Genomic DNA, 23305 nt, shown 5'->3' on the forward strand with positions numbered 1-23305 from the left:
GCTTGACGGCCTCTTGCACCCTACGTAGATAGATCCAGGTAGGCAGCGGTAGAACAAAGTAGAAGTCAAGTGGCGCTTTTAAGACCAACAGAGTTTTATTCAGAATGTAAGCTTTCGTGTGCTTTAAGCACACTTCATCAGACAAGGAATCAGGTACAGAGAGCAGAGCTACGTATAGCTGTAGTCAGTGGTCCTCTTGTGGAGGGTGAAAGAGGACAGCGCAAAAGTAGGCTTGAAACTCAACATAAACAAAACTAAGATCATGGCATCCGGCCCTGTTACACCTTGGCAAATAGAAGGGGAAGATATGGAAGTAGTGATGGACTTCACATATATGGGGTCCAAGATCACTGCATATGGTGACTGTAGCCATGAAATTAAAAGACATTTGCTCCTTGGGAAGACAGCTATGGCGAACCTGGGCAGTATAATAAAAAGCAGAGACATCACCCTGCCAACAAGAGTCCGTATAGTCAAAGTGATGGTATTCCCAGTAGTAATGTTTGGCTGTGAGAGCTGGACCATAAGGAAGGCCGAGTGCAGAAGAATAGATGCTTTTGAGCTGTGGTGCTGGAGAAGAATCTTGAGAGTCCCTTGGACTGCAAGAAAATCAGTCAGTCAGTCTTAAGGGAAATCAACCCAGACTGTTCCCTGGAAAGTCAGATGCTGAAGCTGAAGTTGAAATACTTTGGCCACCAAATGAGAAGGGAGCACTCCCTGGAGAAGACCCTGATGCTGGGAAAGACAGAAGGCAAAAGAAGAAGGGGACGGCAAAAGATGAGATGGCTGGACAGCATTACTGATGTAACAAACACGAATTTGAGCAGACTTTGGAGGATGGTGGAAGACAGGAGGGCCTGGTGTGACTTTGTCCATTGGGCCGCAAAGAGTCAGACTTGACTGTGCGACTGAACAGCAAAGTTGTTTAGAATGCTAAATGGTACAAATTTAAAGTCCAGTGACAGAATATTAAAATTAACAGAAGAGGATGGGAAAAACATCTAAGAAACAAATGCCCTCATTTTGGCCCAGGCTTAAGAGAGCCAGTTTGGTGTAGTGGTTAAGTGTGTAGACTCTTATCTGGGAGAACCAGGTTTGATTCCCCTCTCCTCCACTTGCACCTGCTGGAATGGCCTTCAGTTAGCCGTAGCTATCGCAGAGGTTGTCCTTGAAAGGGCAGCTGCTGTAAGAGCCCTCTCAGCCCCACCCACCTCACAGGGTGTCTGTTGTGGGGGGAGAAGATAAAGGAGATTGTGAGCCACTCTCAGTCTCTGATTCAGAGAGAAGGGCGGGGTATAAATCTGCAGTTCTTCTATAACTATACGGTGATTAACAGACATTCTCACATTTTGACATGTTACTGTTTTATTGGTTTATCACGCTCATGCTACCCAGATCAAAGGTATATTCAATTTGTTAATTTTACTATTCTGTCATTGGACTTTAAATTTGTACCATTTAGCATTCTAAACTACTGCCTACCAGCTATATGTAGCTCTGCTCACTGTACCTGATTCCTTGTCTGATGAAGTGTTAGCAACCCTTCAGGTTAGCAACCCTAAAAGCATGGCCTTGACCAATTGATTTTAAAACTCCAGACAATTCACATGGGAACAAGTTTGCTTCAAAGATACTCCCAGGCTGAAATTGTGAACAAAAGTTGTAAGTTGTTCTCAGTTCCTCAATAAATCCAGAACGCTGTGTGAGCTGAGTGGGTACCAAGAGAGTGGCTCTGTGGATTGCACTGGCTGTTCCTTCTATCTTCTGTCCATGGCTTAGAAGAACTCCTTCAGCTAACATACCTTTACTGTTTTTACAATGTTACTGAACTGTACAGAAATAAGGTGCATGGTCTGAAATCATTGTTACATAATACTGCTTACGTTCATGTGAATGCAATCTACTTACAGAATATGTTGTGGCATTTTTAATGGTTTCAGTCTGTTGTAACCTGCTCTGAGCCTGGTTGTGGGGGAGGGCAGGATAGAAATATGATAAAAGAAATAATTTTAGTCTGTGCAGCCAATCAGATCCCTAATACTAAGTACTCAGGTCATGAGCAGAGCTTGGACTGCAGCTTACCACTCTGCACCAAGGGGCACATGCATATCCCAGGCTGAAGGTGGTGGCAGGTGTTGAGCAGACAAGGCAACTGTAAATAGACTGAAAGTGAAGCGTCTTGGGGGGGCAGCATTTCTTGGGAGGGGGGAGTCAGATGTGGGATAGCAGATCTGTCCTGTAAAAGTGCCTCGTTGCCTCAGTCTAAACTACATTTGTATATTTGTAAAAGGAAATAATACAAAGATTCCAGAAGTCTCCAGGGTTCATTTAAAGAAAACCAAACCTGACAGCACCGCCCCAGAACTTCTTTCTGGTTGGAGAAATACTTAACGGTATAAAGTTGATTACCTGAAAGTAAACCTCATAAAACACAGTGAGTTTAACTTCTGAATAAACAAGTTTTAAGATTGTACTAAACCCTTACTTGGGAGAAAGCTCCGTAGAACACAGTGGGAATTATTTCTAAGTGAACATGCATAGGTTTGGATTGCAAGAAACTATTTGCTTTATTTAGAACCAATTAGGAGCGAAAATTCGCTTGAATTACAGCCATTGTGACTGTTTGTTAAACTGATTGGCTGCCATAGACGACATTTAGATGTGATGATAGATAAATTGATTTCACACCATGTCTACTGTGTGGAAAATCAAAGTAACTGAGTCTCTTTTCTGGGAGCCAAAGGATATATTGTTGAAAGCATTAGAGAACTTCCCAGGCGAAAACAGGATCAAAAACCTAAAACCAGTGCCAGGTGCCAAATTAGGCGTGGAGGACTCCTGTTATTGTTTTCATTGCAGCAATGGTTGAATGAACAAATCAGAAGGTAAGAAAAATATTAAAAAGTCTAATGGGAATTTTAGTGTTGTAAAAATTAACTGGCAATTGGTTTATCCAATGCAATACTCTAGCATTAAGATTTTGATAAGAAATGGGACTGAATCAGCAGCTTTTCGCATTGGGACAAAAACAAGATTGCTTTCTTTTCTGTATCTGAGCAAGATAAGACTTCCCAGGAAACATGCCTTCTTAAAGCCTTATCTTACCTTGCAGTCACTGATTATTAGATAATTTCATTTAGTGGATACCATGGTACTTCAAGATTTGCAGGGTTTCATGGAGTCAGTATTGCTGCTGATTTCTCACCTATCATCCATCTTATTAAACAAAACATTCATTGACCAGAATTGGGACAGACTTATAACATGCAAATTCTGTTTATCTTGAGGCACAGAGAAGAATCAAAGTTTTTGCACAGTTTCTTTGGGCCTGCTTACTACTTACACCCTTGAGTCTTCTTTTAGTTCTAGGGTTGCCAGTTCCAGGTTGGGAAATAACTGGAGATTTTGAGGATGGAGCCTGAGGAGGACAGGGTTTGGATCTGAATGGGATATAAAGCCATAAAATCCACCTTCCAAAGTGATCATTTTATTCAGGTGAAATGATCTCTCTTAGCTGGAGATCAGTTATAATTCTAGGAAATCTCCAGCTACCTCCTGGAGACTGGCAACCCTACTTCCTAGTCTAACAGTGGTGTACTAAGCAGAGTTATATCTTAGCAGTCCATGGGCTTAGCCACCAGGGCTTTTTTTTTGCATATTAGAACACACACTCCTGATGTAGCCAATCCTCCAAGAGCTTACAGGGCTCTTAGTACAGGGTCTACTGTAAGCTCTTGGAGGATTGGTTACATCACGGGGTATGGCCTAATATGCCAAGGAGTTCCTGCTACAAGAAAAAAGCCCTGGGTATAACTCTGTTTAAGATTGCACAGTAATGCACCAGAGCAGACTGACCCATTCTTGGGAATGTTCTTGATGTGAGCTGAGCCAAGAGACCTCTGATGAAACAGCAGGGCCACAGAATCCGCTTGGCTTGGACCCAGGCTGCAGCAATGATGATACCAGAGAATCTACATCTTCATGGCTGTTTAATGTCCCAGTCCACCCCTGGACATTTCTGTATAGGAAATTCATGAGGACAATTGGGTTGCCAGCTCTGGGTTGGGAAATACCTGGAGATTTTGGGCACGTAGCCTCAGGAAGGCGGGGTTTGGGCAGGGGACAGACTTCACTGGGGTACAGTGCCATAGATTCTACCCTCCAAAGTGTCCATTTGCTTTAGGTGAACTGATCTCTGTTGCCTGGAGATCAGCTGTAATCCCAGGTCTCTAGCCACCACCTGGAGATTGGCACATGCTTTTTCTTTTCTTTAAGGAAGCAGTAGCTAATCACAGCTTCGCTTACGTGTGCAGGTAAGTAAAATAAAAGTTTGCACCCCTTGGTTACTTCTGTGACATTTAAAATTACTCCCTCCCCTTTCCTTTTGACTTGTATCAGCAGTATGTCAGAGCTTCTAAGGGATTTTAGAACGCTTAATTAAGCCACAGTATTGCAATAATTACTGGTGTGTGGTTTTTTTACTGTGCAGAAAGTACTGGCCGTTACCGTTTTAGAAGAGGAGGCATTAACAGTACAACTTTCAAGAGTGGCATTCAGAGTCAACAGATATTGAAAATAATATTGATAAATGAAATGTACACATTCATAAGACCATAAGAAGAGCCTTGATGGATCAGACTGATGGTCCATCTAGTCCAGCATCCTGTTTCACATAGTGGCCAATCAGTTTTTATGGATGGCCAACAACAGGGCATAGAGGCCAAGGCCTTCCCCCGATGTTGCCTCCTGGCTCTGGGATTCAGAGGCTTACTGCCTTTGAATGTGGAGGGTCCCTTCAGTCACCATGGCCAGTAGCCATTGATAGACTGATCCTCCATGAATATATCAAATCTTCTTTTAAAGCTGTTTATGCCTTTGGCAGCAAATTCCACATTTTAATCACTATATCCTCTGGCAGTGAATTCCACATTTTAAGCATATTCTAATCATGTTTGTACATGTCTGTGTTACCCTTTGTGGATCGCACTGTGAGACCCGTCAGTCTGTCTGTTCCTCTATCAATCATGCTATTAACTTCTTATATTTTGGTACCTGTTCTTAAGTTTCACAGGTAAAAGGTCAGCTTGACCTTAAAAGTTCCTTCTTGTTTATGAGGAAGATTGAGCATTTCCCAAAGCGATGGGATGAACAACACATACTGATCAGTTAGCACTTCGTTTTGTTCTTCAGACACAACAGCCGCAGCGTGTTTTGCTCTTCCTGTGAACCAGGGAACTAAATGAAAGGTAGCAGGGCAGGAGCTAAAAGAGCCATGAAGAGCAATGCTGTTTGCATTTCTGCAAAAGGAACCGAAAACAACAACACCCCAAGGCACCTGCTCCCTTACTCAATTTACGTGATCATATTTCTGTCTTATCCTTCCTCCACGGAGCTCATGTTCTTCCATTTTATTCTCACAACACCCATGGGAAGTAGATGAGGCTGCAAAGAGGTGACTGGCATAAGTCAGTTTCTCAGCAGGATAAAAGTTGAGTCTCGTCCTAGGCCATCGCTTCAACCGTACTGGCTGTCTGCACTGCAAAGTATCTTGTGTATGTGGGCTAATGATGCTTTTACCTGTGTTCCTGCCTGGGTCATTGGAGATTTTAGGTCGGAGCTTGGGGACTCGGGAACAATGGGCAGTGGGATCCAAATCCCTGCTGCCCTGCTCCAATCACGGGCCCCTTGCTGGTTTGAAGGATCCAATGGTTTCTAGCATGAGAACCTTGAACTGTATATAGTTGGCCCCATTGGCGCAGTAAAGGAGTCTAGTTCAGCCGTTATCATGCTGTAACTAATAAAGAGAGCTATGATCGCTGCAACCGCGTCTCCTCCTTGCATTGAACCCACTTTATTATAGTATCCCGTATCATTTCAAGATTATTCTGATCCTTGATTATTAGAACTGTTTCCTTTCAGTCAGTCTTTCCCTACACCAGAGGTCCCCATCTTCTTTGAGTCTGCGGGCACCTTTAAAATTCTAACACAGTGTGATGGGACCAGCCACAAAATGGCTGCAGCAGTAGGCTGAGCCAGCAACAAAATGGTTGCCACAGCTTACCTTCAGTTCACACAATGCAGGTCTTTGTGCTCTGATGGCAGCTACTGCCAAAGCAACACCTTTAAAATCTGTAGAGGCAATCTAATCTCCAATAGTCAATCCTAAACATTGCTGGGCAATGCCGCCCCCGCCGCCCTGCTTTCTAAAGACACTTGGCAAACACCAAGAAAAGTGCTTGTGGGTGCTATGGCACCCACAGCGACCATGTGGGGAGTGGGGGGCGCTGTCCTATGCTGTTTGTAGACTTTTGGTTAGTGGTCAGTCCTTAGATGAAATTTTCTGTTTATTTATTTATGTTATTTGCATCCTGGCTTTCCTGCCAATGGGGACCCAAGGCAGCTTACATCATTCTCTTTGCCTGCATTTTCACCTCACAACAACCCTGTGAGATAGGTTAAGCTGAGATCCTAGCACCGATTGACCCACCTGCCTAGTCGATTGGCTAGCATTTCCAAGACTGTCTTCAGCCGGGGAGAGGCCTTTCTGACTGTCCCATCAATCAAGCTTGTTTGGTGGGTATAGGGGAGCAGGCCTTTTCGGTGGCAGCCCCATGATTGTGGAACAACCTCCCCAGGGAGGCACACCTGGTCCCTTCACTTTTGATCTTTAGGAGGCAGCTGATGGTTTGATCAAAAATGTCACTTGGTTAAGTTTGCTAATGGTCCTGAATTGTGAGTTTAAATTTTGCTTTTATGTTGTTTAATGTATTCTATTTTATGTATTTTGTTAGTGTTGTAAGCTGCCTTGAGCTCTGTACAGAAGAAAGGCAGCTAATACATGCAACCCTGATACTGCAGGATTACTACCATTTACCCAAACAAAACAAACTTTGGGGTCCTAAGAAAACTGATGTGTTTGTTGCCAGTTCCACTATTATTACAACTCATTCAATAACTGAGGCATTTCTAGCATGATTTTTTGCAACAAAGAATAAAGCAGAAATTATTGTGAACTAGGGTTGCCAGGTCAGGGGTAGAAAATACCTGGAGACTTTGGGGGTGGATCTGGAAGAGGGTGGGGTTTGAGGAGGGGAGGGCCCTCAGCAGGGGTAGAATTCTAGCAGAAGCTCCTTTGCATATTAAGCCACACACCCCTGACGTAGCCAATCCTCCAAGAGCTTACAGGGCTCTTCTTACAGGGCCTACTGTAAGCTCCAGGAGGATTGGCTACATCACAGAAGTGTGGTCAAATATGCAAAGGAGCTCCTGCTAGAATTCCACCCTGGGCCTCAGCATGGTACAATGCCGTATAGTCCACCCTTCAAAGCAGCCATTTCCTCCAGGGGAGCTGATGTCTGCCAGCTGGAGATCCATTGTAAAATCAGGAAATCACCAGGCCCCAGCTGGAGGCTGGCAACACTATAACATAACTCCTTCAGTGGGGTCACTCGCAAACCCCCAAAACCTTATACCCATCAAGCATAAAACAGAGAGATATGGATGGGTAAAGGATCCCACACAGTCATGTGAAGATGAAGAAGATATTGGATTTATATCCCACCCTCCACTCCGAAGAGTCTCAGAGCGGCTCACAATCTCCTTTACCTTCCTCCCCCACAACAGACACCCTGTGAGGTGGGTGGGGCTGGAGAGGGCTCACACAGCAGCTGCCCTTTCAAGGACAACCTCTGCCAGAGCTATGGCTGACCCAAGGCCATTCCAGCAGCTGCAAGTGGAGGAGTGGGGAATCAAACCCACACACTTAACCACTACACCAAACTGGCTCTCCAAGGGAGAGGTCAGGCACCACAGGGTCCTTTATCCCCCCACGGTGGTCCACTCCCTTCACCCTCCCCCAGGCCCAGTCATAGGGAAAGAAAGGGCCAGGGTTTTCCTGCTGCTGCTGCCACCCGCCCTCTGAGCTGTCTATGTACAGACTGCCCCACCTTGAAGGATGGGCATTTGTTACCCTGCTGGCTCTGCCCATTGTGCAGGACCACAAACTAGGCCTGCAGTGAGCCAAAACTCCCTTTCCCATTGCCTTCCTCTGCAAAGTCTTCCTTGGTGCTCTTCCATTTAAATACTGACTCTGCTTAACTATTGAGATCTGACAAGGCTTTAATAATAGCATTCCCTGTCCCCGGTCATCTGTGTGAGTGGATAAACAATCTAGACAACATTATAAACCCTTGGATTATAGACTGGTTGTATACATTAACAGTGTCCCTTAACAGTGACCCTTTTAAGCCCGCTCTTCTAAGTTGCACCTTTCTAAGTCCAGTTCTTAGGACAACACTGAAAGACAATTAGATTCTGAAGAGGGGTTTTTTTAATTTGCTGTTGCTGGTGTATTGCTAAATATCTACTGAAAGGCAGAATAAATAAGTAAAATGTTGCTACTCTTCTTGTGCATAGTGGCCTCATGTCATTAATAGATTTTATTTTCAAAAAGGAAACAAACAATTAAAACATAGGGTTTTTTTAAGGTGAGAAATATACATTTCTGCACCACATAAAAAATTGAGACATTATAAATGAGCATAGAATGTCAGGCTGTACGACTTGGGCTCTGCTATCCTTGAGCCCTAATTCTTTTCCTCTGCACATTGGAGTTGTGGCACTGAACATGGGGAGAGAGCTATATAAATGCTTAATAAGAATTTGGTTCCATGTTGTAATTAGTGAGCTGAAACACATTTGAAGAAAAGGATATAACAGCAGTTCCAGCTGAAAGAGTGGGGGACCCTAGAAGACCAGCGTAGCTGTATCGGAACAGAACTGTAAGCAGGGCGAAATTAACAATTCGGCCAAGTAGGCACTGGTCTATGGGCCCCACACCTTTAGGATGGCTTTCCTCTCTAGTTTCCCCCCCTGCTTGCAGCCCTTCCAGCCTGCACGCGCAGCCAGCAACTGAACTGCTCTTTGTTCAACTTGCTGGTCACCAGGTTTGCCTCCCTCTGCCTCTCCCCCACAGTTTTGTCAAGGGGGCTTTTGGGGAAAGTGCCTGCAGGTTGCAGCGCTCCAACTCTGAGATAATTGCAAGGGGGCTCCCAAGATTTTGACTGCCCAGGGGCCTCCACAGGGTTTAATTTGGCACTGACTGTAAGCATACATGAAATGTCAGATTGTATAAGGTTTCTTCTGCTCATAGTAGCCAAGTTACAGTCTCCATATTTTGGTGACCAATTTGTAGGCCCCTCAACTTTTCTCTTAATATGAGAAGGCTTCAAAGTACTAGTATCTATATAAATGCCAAAAGAAGTAACATTATTACATGTTAGAAATAGATATTACTTAGCAACCAATTTTACTTTCTTTGTATATAAGAGGCTATCTTTCTGTCTCTTTTCCGCAGTTAGATACACATCTTTCAATAGCAGCATTGGCCAGAAAGAATTACCACAGTGAAATGCACTCCTCCAGAAATCAACATATTTCCTATGAAAACTATAATGAAGTGCAGAACTCAATAAAATAAATCCATGTTTATTACAATACATACTATGCTGGTTTTCTTGTTCTGTATTTAAAATAGTCAGAACTGCTAAGAGTAGTTGTCAAGTTTCTGAACCTATGCTGTTCACATTTTGAAAACATTTTCTGATAGCTGAGAGTGAGAATATGCTAATGTAATGACAAAATACCCAATGTGTTTAGGAATTTACCCTGTGTGCAAAATCCATTAAATAAAAGTTCACTGTGCTCTCATGCATGTCAGTGGAAGATGTACCAGTGATGTTTCCCATAGTCCGGGAAGCCAATATGAAACTGTAGAATATCAGCTACTAAAAGGCTTAGGATAAACTACAATTACTACCAAGAGTGTCTTTAATCTATATAATTCTTGCAGACATTGTATAATGAATTTTTAAAAATTTGATCCACATTTTTTTTGTTTTATCATGCCCTTGTCTAGGCAGGGTTTTTACATAAGTGTTTGCTATATATTCAGATTGAATAAATTGACAAAGCCATATCCCCAAAGTCAACAAATTTTCATTAAAATTCCATACATCTTATTAAGAAAAAGACTGTAGATTTATACCCTGCCCTTCTCTCTGAATCAGAGTCTCGCAATCTCCTTTATCTTCTTTCCCCACAACAGGCACCCTGTGAGGTAGGTGGGGCTGAGAGAGCTCTCACAGAAGCTGCCCTTTCAAGGACAACCTATTAGTAATTATTAGTATTATTAGTAAATGGTCCTTGTATACATATGTGCTAGCTGTTTACTGAGTACCACATTTGGGGTTTAGTATTCAGTATTCTCAAATCTGAATGTTTGCCCTTCATATCCAGTATAATTTCTTTCTGTGCCTGGACCACCTTGATAAGTTTCCACTGACTCTACATGTTCTGCCTTATTGGTGGTCAGAAATTGTTCACTAAGCAAACCTGGTTTGACCATTTCCCAGTCTTCTTGGATTTTTATCTCAGGGGAAACATTTCTAGAAATATTCTCTGCAAGAGGACAGCTCAAAAGATCTTTCGCTTCATAAAAATTGTCACCGCATTTCACCACTGATGATTTATAGGCTTCATAAGACATCTTAGTTGTTGCGGTTATAACAGTCTGCAAAGCTGGAAATTCCAGAGTATCATAGCTGCAAGGATACTCTCCACTATTGTGAAGGTGATCGGCGTCAGGTTGATTCAATCCATGGCCTGCACATTCTCCATCGTTAGTTTCCTCTAAGGACTGTTTCAGTACATGATGTTTATGGATTTCATCGATGTTCTTTTCATGAGGACTTATTGAATTTACACAATACGGGAGTCCATTCAGCACAACATGATCATTGTCCACTGGGATATCCATTGGGTCTTTTTGAAATGTTGAATACAAACCGGATCCAATATAATCGGGCATTCCACATTCATAGCCGCAACTTGGCATAGGTGTATAGATTGTAGGGCTTGGGTACTTCTGAAGCGGCAGATCTGTATCTCCAGGAACCCTGGCTGTATCATAAGTAACTCTGTAAGAGTCTATGTTTTGAAATGTATGAGGAGGCTGGATTGGGCGTGGTAAACTTGTATCTGGAATTATGCTGATTTTTTCTGCTCCTTCACGTGCCAGATGATGAATGTAGTGAAAGTATTCACCATTCTCATTACATGATCCTATCTAGACAGAATATTAATTAAAAAGATCATTGGAAGCATAGGCCACACACATACATACACAAGTAATCACAGGGTAAACAAATACGTCGGTTGGATTCAACCAGTTTTGTTCAGTTTTGAAACTTCTTTACAAATGCATGTCAGAGAATGCTGATTTATTAATTTATGTATTTTTACATTGCTTTTCTTCCCAGTGGGAACCCAAAGCAGCCTAAACAATATAAATATAGAATAAATAAACAAAGAGACAGAAAATACAATTTTCAAGAAAACGGAACAGGCAAAAAGTATGCTGGGCTGGTCTCCGATCCCCTGGGTTGGCTCACAGTCTGCAAAATATGTGCTAATAGCCAAGCTTCTGGCTATGGCAGAGCTAACATTTGACATTCTGCATTGTAGTCCCTATTCTTCCTCTACTTCTCCCTCATTCTAGCCTTACCCAATGTAAATATGCAGATTTCAGCTTTTTCAGACTTGGGATTCACTAAGCTCCAAACACATGACAGGAAGTCACATGACAGAAAGAGGCGAAACCAGAGTTATGATGACCTCATCAGCATCATGGCTGGCAGCCACCATTTCTAGGATGGTGACTAATTTCAGTAGTGCCAGTTCAACCCACACTAACATTTCTCTGTATAGTACTTGCCTGTGTGATTGTGTGGAGAGAAATTCAGCAGGATAAAATCATGCTCAAATCACTAAAACTATTTTGTGCTGGGCAATTTATTAAACCTCCTCCTGTTCCTCAGAGGAGCTCAGGTAGCACAAATGGTTCTCCTCTAATCTACATGTCTGACAATATTTTTGTTTCTAGCTCCTTCATGTGGCTGAGTAATGTTTCACGAGCTAGCTTGGATCACCCCTTCTTGAAATACAAAATGGTCATGTTGGAGACATACAGAAGAAGACCAGTCCAGCACCAGCAGAGAGGAAAAACAAATACCATGTATTAAGAATCCTTTGAGCAAAAGATATTAACATGTCGAAAAATGTAAACTTGGTATCTCTGCTGTTTGGTTCTATAAGCCCCTTTTAGAAGAAGAGGAGACTGGATTTATACCCTGCCCTTCACTACCCAAAGGAGTCTCAGAGCAACTTACAAATCTCCTTTCCCTAAACCTCTTCACAACAGACACCCTGTGAGGTAGGTGGGGCTGAGAGAGCTCTCCCAGAACTGCTCTTGAGCAGAACAGTCTTGAGAGAACTTGGTCGCATAAGCAGGTGTATGTGGACGAGTGGGGAATCAAACCCAGTTCTCACAAATAAGAGTCTGTGCACTTAAACACTATGCAATCTTTAGTATGATCATAGGCTGTAATGCCGCTGATTTATCTGGACATTATGTATATAGACACACATATTTATTCATTATGTAGCAGTTTATATTCACCTTTATTTACTTCTTTTGCACCAGCATTTCTGATGACATTTCACAACACTTACCTGAAAGTCCAGAAGCCTTCTTTTCTGGGATGAGTGAGAAGGTGGTGCTTGCTTTTTCAGGGCACTTCTTCTGGCTTCCGTCTCTGATTTACTCTCTGGTCTAGGGTGGTCATGAATTCCCTTGGCCTGCAAAAATATTCATACCTCAATAAGTGAGTTATTGAAAGGCAATAAACGAGGATGAATTAAGGATAAGTGCATGAGTGTAAGTCAAATTGACTTTCAATCAAAAGCTCCAGTTTGGGGAGCAAGAAAAAGTAATAAACTGGTCTTAATAACATTCAGCTGGCAGAGAGATTTATACCCAAATCTACAAGCAGCAGAGGGTCCCCGTGGTGCAGAGTGGTAAAGCTGCAGTACTGCAGTCCAAGCTCTGCTCACGACCTGAGTTCAATCTCAGCGGAAGCTGGGTTCAAGTAGCCAGCTCAAGGTTGACTCAGCCTTCCATCCTTCCAAGGTTGGTGAAATGAGTACCCAGCTGGCTGGGGGTAAAGTGTAGATGACTGGAGAAGGCAATGGCAAACCACCCTGTAAAAAGTCTGCCATGAAAACGTCATGATGTGACGTCATCCCATGGGTTAGTGACAACTGGTGCTTGCACAGGGGACTACCTTTACAAGCAGCAGAATGGGCAGGGCAGTTATCAGAAAGGTCAGAAGACCCTGTTCCCAAGGCAAAAGCAAGATCCAGCCAAAAGAATAAACTGTCAGCTCAGAATCAATGTGGACCACTCTCAGTTCTTAATGAACCGGCAAAAGAAGGATGAATCTGAATTTGTAAGAAAGAGTAATTACTTTGGGAAATAAGATGATCATCTGAAGTCCCCACTGACTCCATCTGACAGTCCAGTTTCATGTGTGAATCTCATCTCAGCTTTGTACTGTTTCAAAGTCATACTTTTAAAGTCAACAGTACTTTTAAGTGAGTTATTGAATGTTTAGTGAGGTAGAAATGCCCTCCACTGGTTTCTGAAGGTGCTACGGCACTACCTCCTTGGGAAAAGTACATATCCACCCCCCTTCTGCAGTACTACTTTAAACCCCCACCCCCAAATATTAATTTATATCTTGTAGTATGCATTCATGATTTTGCATTTTCTATTTTTACCTACATGAAACAGAAGATGCATTCATATCTTACCTGAAAAAATATCACTTTGTTGTCATGTCTCCAGAAGTTAGTTACTGGGTAACCGCTATGCCCCCGGCAAGGAATTAACTCAAGGGCTGAACTGCAGTTGGGGCAGTGCTTTTCTGCAATATGGAGCTCAAAGTTAGTGTCATCCCAAGTGGCCCCATCATTGACTTCAATGAAGTTAGAAAAGTGTAACTCTACAAAAGTTGGCAGCACTGTTCGTGGTAAATCAGATTTTAAAGTTCAGCATTCTAGTGTCTAAACTTCCAAGCAAAGTAAATGAAGTATAATGCATATTCTGATAATTCCCCCCACACAAACACTGTCAAGTCGCAGCCGACTTATGGAGACCCTGCAGGATTTCAAGGCAAGAGTCATTTAGAAATAGTTCATCGATTCATGCCTCTAGTGTAACAACCCTGGTATTCCTATACATACCTTAATTATAAATACATTAGTCTCTCATTTTATTATTATTTTAATCTTTAAGCTGGATGTTGATTATAACTCAAAATATTCACAGGGATTCAATCCCGTTCCTAGCGCTTCAATTCTTCCAACTCCATCTTGATTCTCCCAAAGATATAAAAGAGCAAGTATTTCAAAAAAGGTGGCGTAACATCCTGAAGGCTAGTACATTTACAGTGCCATCCTAAGCAGATCTCCTCAGCATCCTATTCAAAATTATTCAGTGAGGCTTACACCTAGGAAAAGGATTGCACCATTGCTTTACCACCCAAGCTGTTGGTGGGTTTGGACTATATACATGAGACTCAAATTATTTCTTTTAGTATTTACAGAAATATCAGAGCCGATTTGTATGGTGTTTATGGGACCTAGACATAAAGTAGTTACATTGCGATTAGCTGAATGGTCAAGTGATTTCTATTAGAGATGAATCTCAGGGCTTTTTTTGAGCAGGAACACACAGGAATGCATTTTCGGCTGGCTTGGTGTCAGGGGGTGTGACCTAATATGCAATGAGCCCCTGCTGGGCTTTTTCTCAAAAAAAAAAAAAATTCCCTGGAGATGATAGTGAAAGCAGATCCTTGATCCCTGTTCCTAGATCTGAGAATCTTCTTGGGTCTTCTTCATGAATTGGATCTTGGGAAAGTGAATGTGGGTGCTAGAGTAACTTTGCCAAGAGCAAAGTTACAAGGATCACTCCAAAGCGTCATCCCTTGTGCATCATTCATTCATTTGAAAGAGATCTTCTTGGTGTTCAAAGATCTCTGAAATTCACATTTCGGATATTCTACTTTTGGATACCATTGCGGCTGGAGAGCTGATAAGCAGACGTCCTCTGTATGGAACTCCCTATCAGGAAATAAACTCTGTTGAGAGTCGCATACAGCTCCCAAACCATAGGGGAAACTATAAGCCATAAGCGTCTCCCATTTCCCCTTTCTCACTTTGTTGCTTTTGCCGAGCTTTATCGCATATAGCGGGGCGGAGCTGTAGCTTGGTCCCGTTTGGCAGCGTGCAGTTCCTGGCACACACCACCACGCCGAGGCAAGACTTCTTCAGGATTTGGCAGTTGTGGTTGTTGGTGTTGCGCATGGCCCAGCCGCTGAGATGGCGCTGTGCATTCTTATCTTCACTGGCATAAATAAACCTCAAATAGCCATCTGGCCACTCCTGGAAGGAATCGAAGTGCTTGGGTTCCTGCATTGGAGACAAATAAATAAAACAGAGAGAGGAAGCAGAGGAGCAGAAGGAAAGATACTTGAACAGAGCATGCCTCTAACCAGGGCTTTTGTTGTAGAAAAAGTCCAGCAGGGACTCATTTGTATATTAGGCCACACCCTCTGACACCAAACCAGCTGGAACTGCGTTCCTGTGTGTTCCTACTCAAAAAAGCCCTGCCTCTAGAAAGGCAGGTAGTTTCCTGTGCAAGCACCAGTTGTTTCCAACTTTGGGGTGACGTTGCATCATGATGTTTTCACTTCTTAAGGGGTGGTTTGCCATTGCCTTCCCCAGTCATCTACGCTTTACCCCCAGCAATCTGGGTACTCATTTTACCGACCTCGGGAAGGATGGAAGGCTGAGTCAACCTTGAGCCAGCTACCTGAACCCAGCTTCCACCAGGATCGAACTCAGGTCGTGAGCAGAGAGTTCCTGTGCGTCCCTGTTCAGAAAAAACCCTGCTTCTAACTACAGGTAAAAGCTGGACAATTGTGGGAGGACCATGCGTTCAGCATGCCATTCGTTTCACCTATATTCTGCAACGTCTGCAGACACAAGAGCACAAGATCCTTACACCCGTGTTAAACCGCATTTCTGCTTCCTCAGATAAATCTATTCCTGACAACTGCTGCGTTTGTATTAGTTTCTGTAGACTATGCAGACATGACCTCCTTGTAACTGGTCAGATGTTTCCTGTTATGCTTGAAGTGTGGGCGACGTCATTATTATGAGAGAGTGTATAAAATAAAGGAACCTTGCTGAGAAGAAAGGCTTCTCCTCTGAGCAGGCTTTTTCTCCTGGAACACGTGTCGAGTGGTCATTCCTACAGACAATCCTTTCCTCAAAAGGCCAATAATCAAGATGCCAGCCCACATTTGCAAAAAAGGCATTCATACAAACTGCAGCGCAGGAGGGCCAGCGCACACATGACGCTCCTGCATGCCGGCACTACCAGTGTAGACATCCTTTCTTATTGTCAGATCCACAGTCCTATCCCAACTGAATGTTAAGCATGCCATTAAACCAGCAGGCTTACAGCTGTCAAAGGCAGCTAAAAAAAACCCTTTCCCAGATGTTGCTCGTAATTTGTAGTGAGCAACAGAACTCTCCTCTGTGAACTTCACATTTAAAGTTGTATTATCATTGTGTCAATTTGCTCAAGGACCACGATGACTTTGCAGCCACCAAGAACATTTCAGCAGTGGTAATACCATATCCTGCCACTGGAATGGAAAATATTTTTAAATGGCAAAAGATCAGCAAAAATAATTCACTCGTCGCACCCACATGACCATGCTGTTTTGCTGTTTGGGGCACCTTTTCCTTTCTTTGTTCGAATTCTGTGAGCACTCCGTGCTCCTGTCCTCCTATGCTAGAACACTCATCTAGGTTTTTAAAAGGGGAAACAAAATGAGAACAGCATAATCCATCTCCCCACAATCCATCCATGGCATACATGCAGATTGGACGTCATGCTATTGTTTGCAGGGCTGGGAGTTGAAAACCAGTATTATACAAGGATAGGATGCACTTTGTCAGATTATGCAGAGAGAGACACCTGCACCTCGAAACCACGCCTAGCATTCTAGATCATCCGTGTCTTCTTATTCCATACCTGCGGCATCTTGGGGTCGTTGATGTCCCATGTTAACTTCATCCCATAGGAACAGACATAGTCGGAGTCCTCAAAGGGATCTTTTGACATGTTCACCATGGACCTAGGAGGACAGGATAAGCAACATGTGGCAGGAATTCCTTCTAACTTGTGTTACCATGGGCAGCTTCCTAGTTCCTAGATGTGTGCTGTCTGCCCTGACTCCATCTTGGCCAAATTCATGTTGGCAGCCATTTTAGGAACTAGCAATGCCATATTTTGGAGAAGGTGAGGTCAAGGCTCTTTTCAGGCTATACTAACAAGTGGTGGGATAATGATTCACTAACGGGACACCTGTATTCCTACCCATTGCAATGAGGACTTGCCAAGCCAGGCACTCACTTAGGTCCAGGGGTGGAATTCTAGCAGGAGCTCCTTTGCATATTAGGCCACACACTCCTGATGTAGCCAATCCTCCATGAGCTTACAAGGCTCTTTTTTTTAAGCTCATGGAGGATTGGCTACATCGGGGGGGGGGTGGTCTAATATGCAAAGGAGTTCCTGCTAGAATTTCACTCCTGCTTAGGTCTATCAATGTAATTTCAACAACAAACACAAGTCTTCCCAAGAACAAAGTCTAAGGACCATCAAGCGGCCAGGTAGGCATGATTACTTGAGTGCCTGAGTGTCACCTTCCAACCTACCCCAAGCATAAGTGAAGCCTCTATTCTGCCAGCTCTTTTGTCCATCTTGGCTGGATGCAATTTGCTGACAACCCACCCCCCCTCCCCAACACTCAATTGGAGGTAGAAAATCCACAGGTCCTCATCCTGGACTCACCCTGAATTCCTGGACTTTACAATTATTTCTTTGATAGTCTACTGGGCTGGCATCTATTGCTGTTCTGCCAGCTAAAACTGTGCAGTCTCACCCCACTGCTGACTCAGAAGCTGGCCGTTCCTCTCTTCTCTTCTGGAACCATCAAACCTTCTTACTGTTTCCTTGGGATCATGCAACACTCCATCTAAAGGTCCCACACACTGAATCTCTGTCATCTAAACAGATAATGTGCTCTACCCAGGTCTGTATAGATAAACTCCTTCCCTGTTCACTCCTTTTTTCTTAAAAACTCCTGTTTTCTCCCCTTCTTTAAATCCCTCTCTCCCACATTTCTCCTTTTGACCATTCCCTGGTGCAGAGTTCTCACTCTGTCAGAGGCTTGGATCTCTTTCACTTTTCCTTTCTGTCCTCTCATGTAATTCTTCATATGCACGTCCTCCTGAACACAACAGTTTCACTGTTCTTACGCTTCAGTAACTTTTCGATTCCCGCACCTCTACACTTTCGTCGATAAATTCTAAACCTTGCCTTGGAAAAGACCTGATTGTTTTGTGGTTAGCAGCAGTGTTCCCTCTAAGCTGAGTTAGCAGGAGCCAGCTCACAATTTTTTAGCCTCCAGCTCATACGTTTTTGTCTCAGCTCAGGAAGGATGGCCCCAGAGCAAACTAATTTATTCAGTAGCTCACAACTTTAATGCCAGTAGCTCACAAAGTAGAATTTTTGCTCACAAGACTCTGCAGCTAAGAGGGAACATTGGTTACCAGTAGCCTAACAGAGGTGCTTTGAGCTTGCTTGCATGGTATGCACATAAAGATCCTTAGATCACATGTTCAGTCCCCTCCTAATTGGCAAGCCTAATAGTTTCCCAAGCTAGCCAAACTGTAGATGTGAAGTTTTCCCCTAACACTGAGCTTAATTCCCCTGAACTGATGGTGGTTCTGACTGAGAGTCCTGAACACAAGTCAGAGTGCCCACGTGCGTCTAAGAAGACGTGCGAAAGAGAACACGTGTGGTGAAACTCTTGCAGGTATAACATCAGGCTGTCAAAAAAAAAAATCTCAGTGAAGAAATGGCAGTTATAATTGGTTAAACTTTTCTGGTCTAGGAATCATTCTTACATGGATCCTTGCACAAGCATAAGACCAGTTCTGTCACAATAACGGGTGCTTGGCAAGCTGTGTTGCCTCTGAGTTAGTGTGAGCTAGCTCACAGATTTTTAGCCTCCAGCTCACACATTTTTGTCTTAGCTCAGGAAAAATGGCCCCAGAACAAAATAACTTACGCAGTAGCTCACAACTTTAATGTCAACATAATGTCGACATAAACAATCATCAGACCCCAAATTGTGATTATTTTAATCTGCTAACTAACATTTCCATGATTTTGCATACAAATTCACTACCCACTTTATATTTAGGACTGTTTGCCATCCCATCCTACTGATGAAGTGTGCTTCTAGCACACAAAAGCTTACATTCTGAATAAAACTTTGTTGGTATTAAAGGTACAACTTGACTCCTGCTTTGTTCTACTAACTTTAATGCCAGTAGCTCACAAAGCAGAATTTTTGCTCACAAGACTCTGCAGCTTAGAAGGAATATCGATTGCAAGGTAATTTTCTAAACTGATCATGTGAATGGACAGAACTAAGCAAACATTAACAAACAAACTAAACAGAGAGTGAGAGAGCTCCCCAAGTGCCATGAGTAAGTATCTAATAGTGCAATCCTGAGTAGAGTCACACACCATTTTAAGCCCACTGATTTCAATGCACTATAAGGCATATCTGTTTTCCAGCTGCCTCTGTTCCTAGCTTGGGCTGCAGAGCATCATTAAACAACAATAACCACCAGGGCTTTTTTTTGTAGCAGGAACTCCTTTGCATATTAGGCCACATACCCCTGATGTAGCCAATCTTCCTGGAGCTTGTAGTAGGCCCTATACTAAGAGCCCTGTAAACTCTTGGATGATCGGCTACATCAGGGCCTAATATGCAAAGGAGTTCCTGCTACAAAAAAGGCTCTGACAACAACTATACCTAATTGTAAAGTGGGTGGCTTGTGCAAAAAGAGGCTACTTACAGATAAGGTATGGGTTTCCTTTTGGGCAGTCCTCAGGTATACAGGGAAAATGATGTGAATACTGTGCAGTTCTGGTCACTGTATTTTAAAAAATGATATTGCAGAGCTGAGGAAAGTACAGAGGAGAACCACCAACCACAAAGGGGATTGAAGCACCTTTCCTGTGAGGAAAGGAATGAAAATCTGGGACTCTTTAGTCTAAAGAGATGGCTAAAGGAAGACAGGATAGCGGTTTACAAAATTAGGCATGGAGTGGAGGGAACTTTTCTCCCTCACCCACAATACTATAACTGAGGGGCAGCCGATGGAGTTCTTCTGAAATAGGTTCAGGACATACAAAAGTACTTCTCTGGGAGATGAGTGATTCAGCTGTGGAATTCACTGCCAGGTGAGGATGTGATGGCCACAACCACAGATAGATTTAAGAGGGGGTTAAAATATATTCACGGAAGAGGAATCCATCAACATCCACTAGCCATCCACTAGCCGTGGAAGGAAAGCTGCATCTACAGAGGCAGCAACTCTCTAAATAGTTGCCCTGAGCCTGTTAGGGGAGGGCAGGATATAAATGTGTGCCCTCAGCCTTTGTGCTCTCCTGCCCTCCAGGACAACTGGTTGGCTGCTGTGTGAAACAGTGTTCCCCCCCCCCCCCCCATTGCCCAAATTATCTCAGAAATACTTGCAAGCAACTATTCTGTCAGATAGTTCAGTATTCTTATCGCCATGTTACTGATGGGGCAAATGACCAGATCCTGATTGAACAGCGGATTTCTCAAGAACAGGTGTTAAGGTGATGTCTGAAGGGAGATTGCTACCAAAGACTTTTCAGCAGGTATTTCATATTATTATCACCCCATCCACTAGGGCCTGGCCTACTCTTGAAGGAATGAGAAGGTAATGAAGGGGCAGAGCACTGAGGTGAATCCCCTGTAACTGGAAAACTTTCACATCATGCCAAAGGTTATGATAGCCTAACTGTTTTGCCCGATTTGCTAATAGTCTACTTACAGAGAGGCTTTTTAGAGCCTTAAAAAGGGATGGGGCATGGTATAGCCTACTTTACCTCCTTAGAATCCTACCACCTCCTTCTGCTGTAGGTACTCTGTGTGTGTGTGAGTGAAGTGCCTCAAGTCAGTTCTACTCATGGCAGCCCTATGAATTAATGGTCTCCCAAAAGCTGTGCTTAGGTCTTGCAAACGGAGGACAGTAGCTTCCCTGGTTGAGTCAATCCATCTCATGTTGGGTCTTCTTGCTTTCCTGCTGCCTTCTGCTTTTCCTAGCAAGACTGTCTTTTCTGGTGACTCTTGTCTTCTCCGAATGCAACAAGGGTATTGGGGCAGCCCTGAAGGAGCTAGGAAGGTTTAAGAATGTGTCACTGGGGAGGATCAAGAATGCTCTTCTCTCTAAATCAGAGTCTCAGAGCGGCCTCCTTTATCTTCTTCCCCCACAGCAGACACCCTGTGAAGTGGGTGGGGCCGAGAGAGCTCTCACAGAAGCTGCCCTTTCAAGGATAATTCTGCGAGAGCTATGGCTGACCCAAGGCCATTCCACCAGCTGCATGTAGAGGAGTGGGGAATCAAACACACTTCTCCCAGATAAGAGTCCGCACACTTAACCGCTACACCAAACTGGCTCTCAAAGATGAAGTTCAAAGATCAAGCTAACTCACACTATAGTATTTCTCATCACTTTGAATAGATTGTACACCCAGATTCTCTCAGCCAAAAGCAGCCCCCCCCCCTCCCAGTATGCCCTTCCAAGCAACTGCTCCAAATCCTTCTGGCAACAATTGGGTGCAATTCAGAACTCAGGTGTTCGGGAACTGTCTAGTTGCCTTCAATCATTGAATGCCTATTATTAAGGCCTCTTCCTGCATTTCTATTCTTTGGGTATCAAAGCAGTCTGTCTCCTTCCCCCTTCCTAAGAACATAAGAGGAGCCATGTTGGATCAGGCCAATGGCTCATCCAGTCCATCACTCTGTGTCACACAGTGGCCAACCCCCATTTCGAAGGACAAGTAGCCTCGCTCAACCAGTCTGGAGATCCCTGTGAGGCAGTGGCAGAGCTGGTAAGTTTGATGCCATCCTATCATGCTGATATGAATGGGTGTGAAAGCTGGGCAAGGAAGAAAGCGGACCGGAAGAAAGCTGGTTCTTTTGAAATGTGGCGTCCCAGGGGAGTTTTATGGATAGGGTGGGCCCCTGAGCACACCAATGTATGCAGTAGCTCACAACTTTCATGCCAGTAGCTCACAAAGCAGAATTTTAGCTCCTAAGACTCCACAGCTTAGAGCAGGGGTGACCAAACTTGCTTAATATAAGAGCCACACAGAATACACATCAGATGTTTAAGAGCTGCTATACATGAATGTCAGATGTTTGAGAGCAGGCAGGCAGGCAGGCAGGCAGGCAGGCAGGCAGGCAGGCAGGCAGGAAGGAAGGAAGGAAGGAAGGAAGGAAAGAGAGGTGGAAAGAAAGCAACTTTAACTTTAAATGCATTATCCAAGCCAAGTGGCTTGGCTTGACGACGTGATTTAAGCCATCTCCAAGCTGGCCAACAGGATGGTGAAGACTTCCAAAGCCACACGAGTTGTGTGAAAGAGCCACAGTTCGGCCACCCCTGGCTTAGAGGGGAGCCATTCTCAGCAGGGTTGCCAAGAGAAGGCAGAAGGGGAGAAGAGAGCGGCTGGGGTGGAGAGGCAGGGCAGCACCGGAAAGGGACCCACTTGCCTGGGAAGCGCCGTGCTCTGTCCGCCGCCGGCAGTGCTGAAATCTCTCTTGCAGTTTGCGGGGCAGCAGCTTGGGAACGGGCTCTTTTCTGGCCTCCTCTCCCCGGGAGCTGAGCGACTCCTCCCCCTGGGACGTCCGTCCCAGACACCGGAGGAGACACCCGAGTCGCTCCGCTCGGAAAATCAGAAAGCCCCCCAAAGGGGTCCCGATCCCCCATCCGGCAAAACTGCAACGCCGAGAGGCCGGCTGCGATCCGTAGCACGCTTTTACTCGGAAGTAAGCCGCCCCAGAAGCTCTTCCAGCTTGCTTCGCCACGCATGCCTTTAGATGCTGCCCTGCAACGGCGATTTGGCGATCTACAAACGGGTTGAGCGGAACCACTTGCCCTTCGAAATCGGATTAGGAGCTCCGGACCGGCCGCCGGGGTGGAAATGTTTCGCTCTAAGTCTGCAGGAGCGCTTGCGCAAGAGGAAAGACTTTAACAGACCGGCTGGCCCTGAAATCGGCTACAGGGAGAGCGACTTCGATACAAAGAGCCAGACTGAGCCCAAACGCGCAGTTAGTCTTGCCCACGGGTGGCCAAACTTGCTTAACGTAAGAACCACATAGAATTAATGTCAGATGTTTGAGAACTGCAAGACACAAACATCAGATGTTTGAGAGCCGGGAGG

At 44.1% G+C, this 23305-nt stretch overlaps 1 protein-coding gene across 1 annotated transcript; it reads right to left on the minus strand.

The window, feature by feature from the left end:
- Positions 1 to 10249: 10249 nt before the first annotated feature.
- Positions 10250 to 17095, minus strand: GCM2 (glial cells missing transcription factor 2). Its single transcript, XM_060242998.1, has 5 exons — positions 17006 to 17095; positions 15117 to 15369; positions 13711 to 13823; positions 12571 to 12696; positions 10250 to 11125 (listed from the first exon to the last, which is right to left on the minus strand). The coding sequence occupies exons 1-5, from the start codon at positions 17093 to 17095 to the stop codon at positions 10250 to 10252; spliced, it is 1458 nt and encodes a 485-aa protein (XP_060098981.1).
- Between the last annotated feature and the right edge of the window lie 6210 nt (positions 17096 to 23305).

Source organism: Heteronotia binoei, chromosome 7 (assembly GCF_032191835.1).
Source record: "Heteronotia binoei isolate CCM8104 ecotype False Entrance Well chromosome 7, APGP_CSIRO_Hbin_v1, whole genome shotgun sequence".
NCBI classification, from domain to species: Eukaryota; Metazoa; Chordata; class Lepidosauria; order Squamata; family Gekkonidae; genus Heteronotia; species Heteronotia binoei.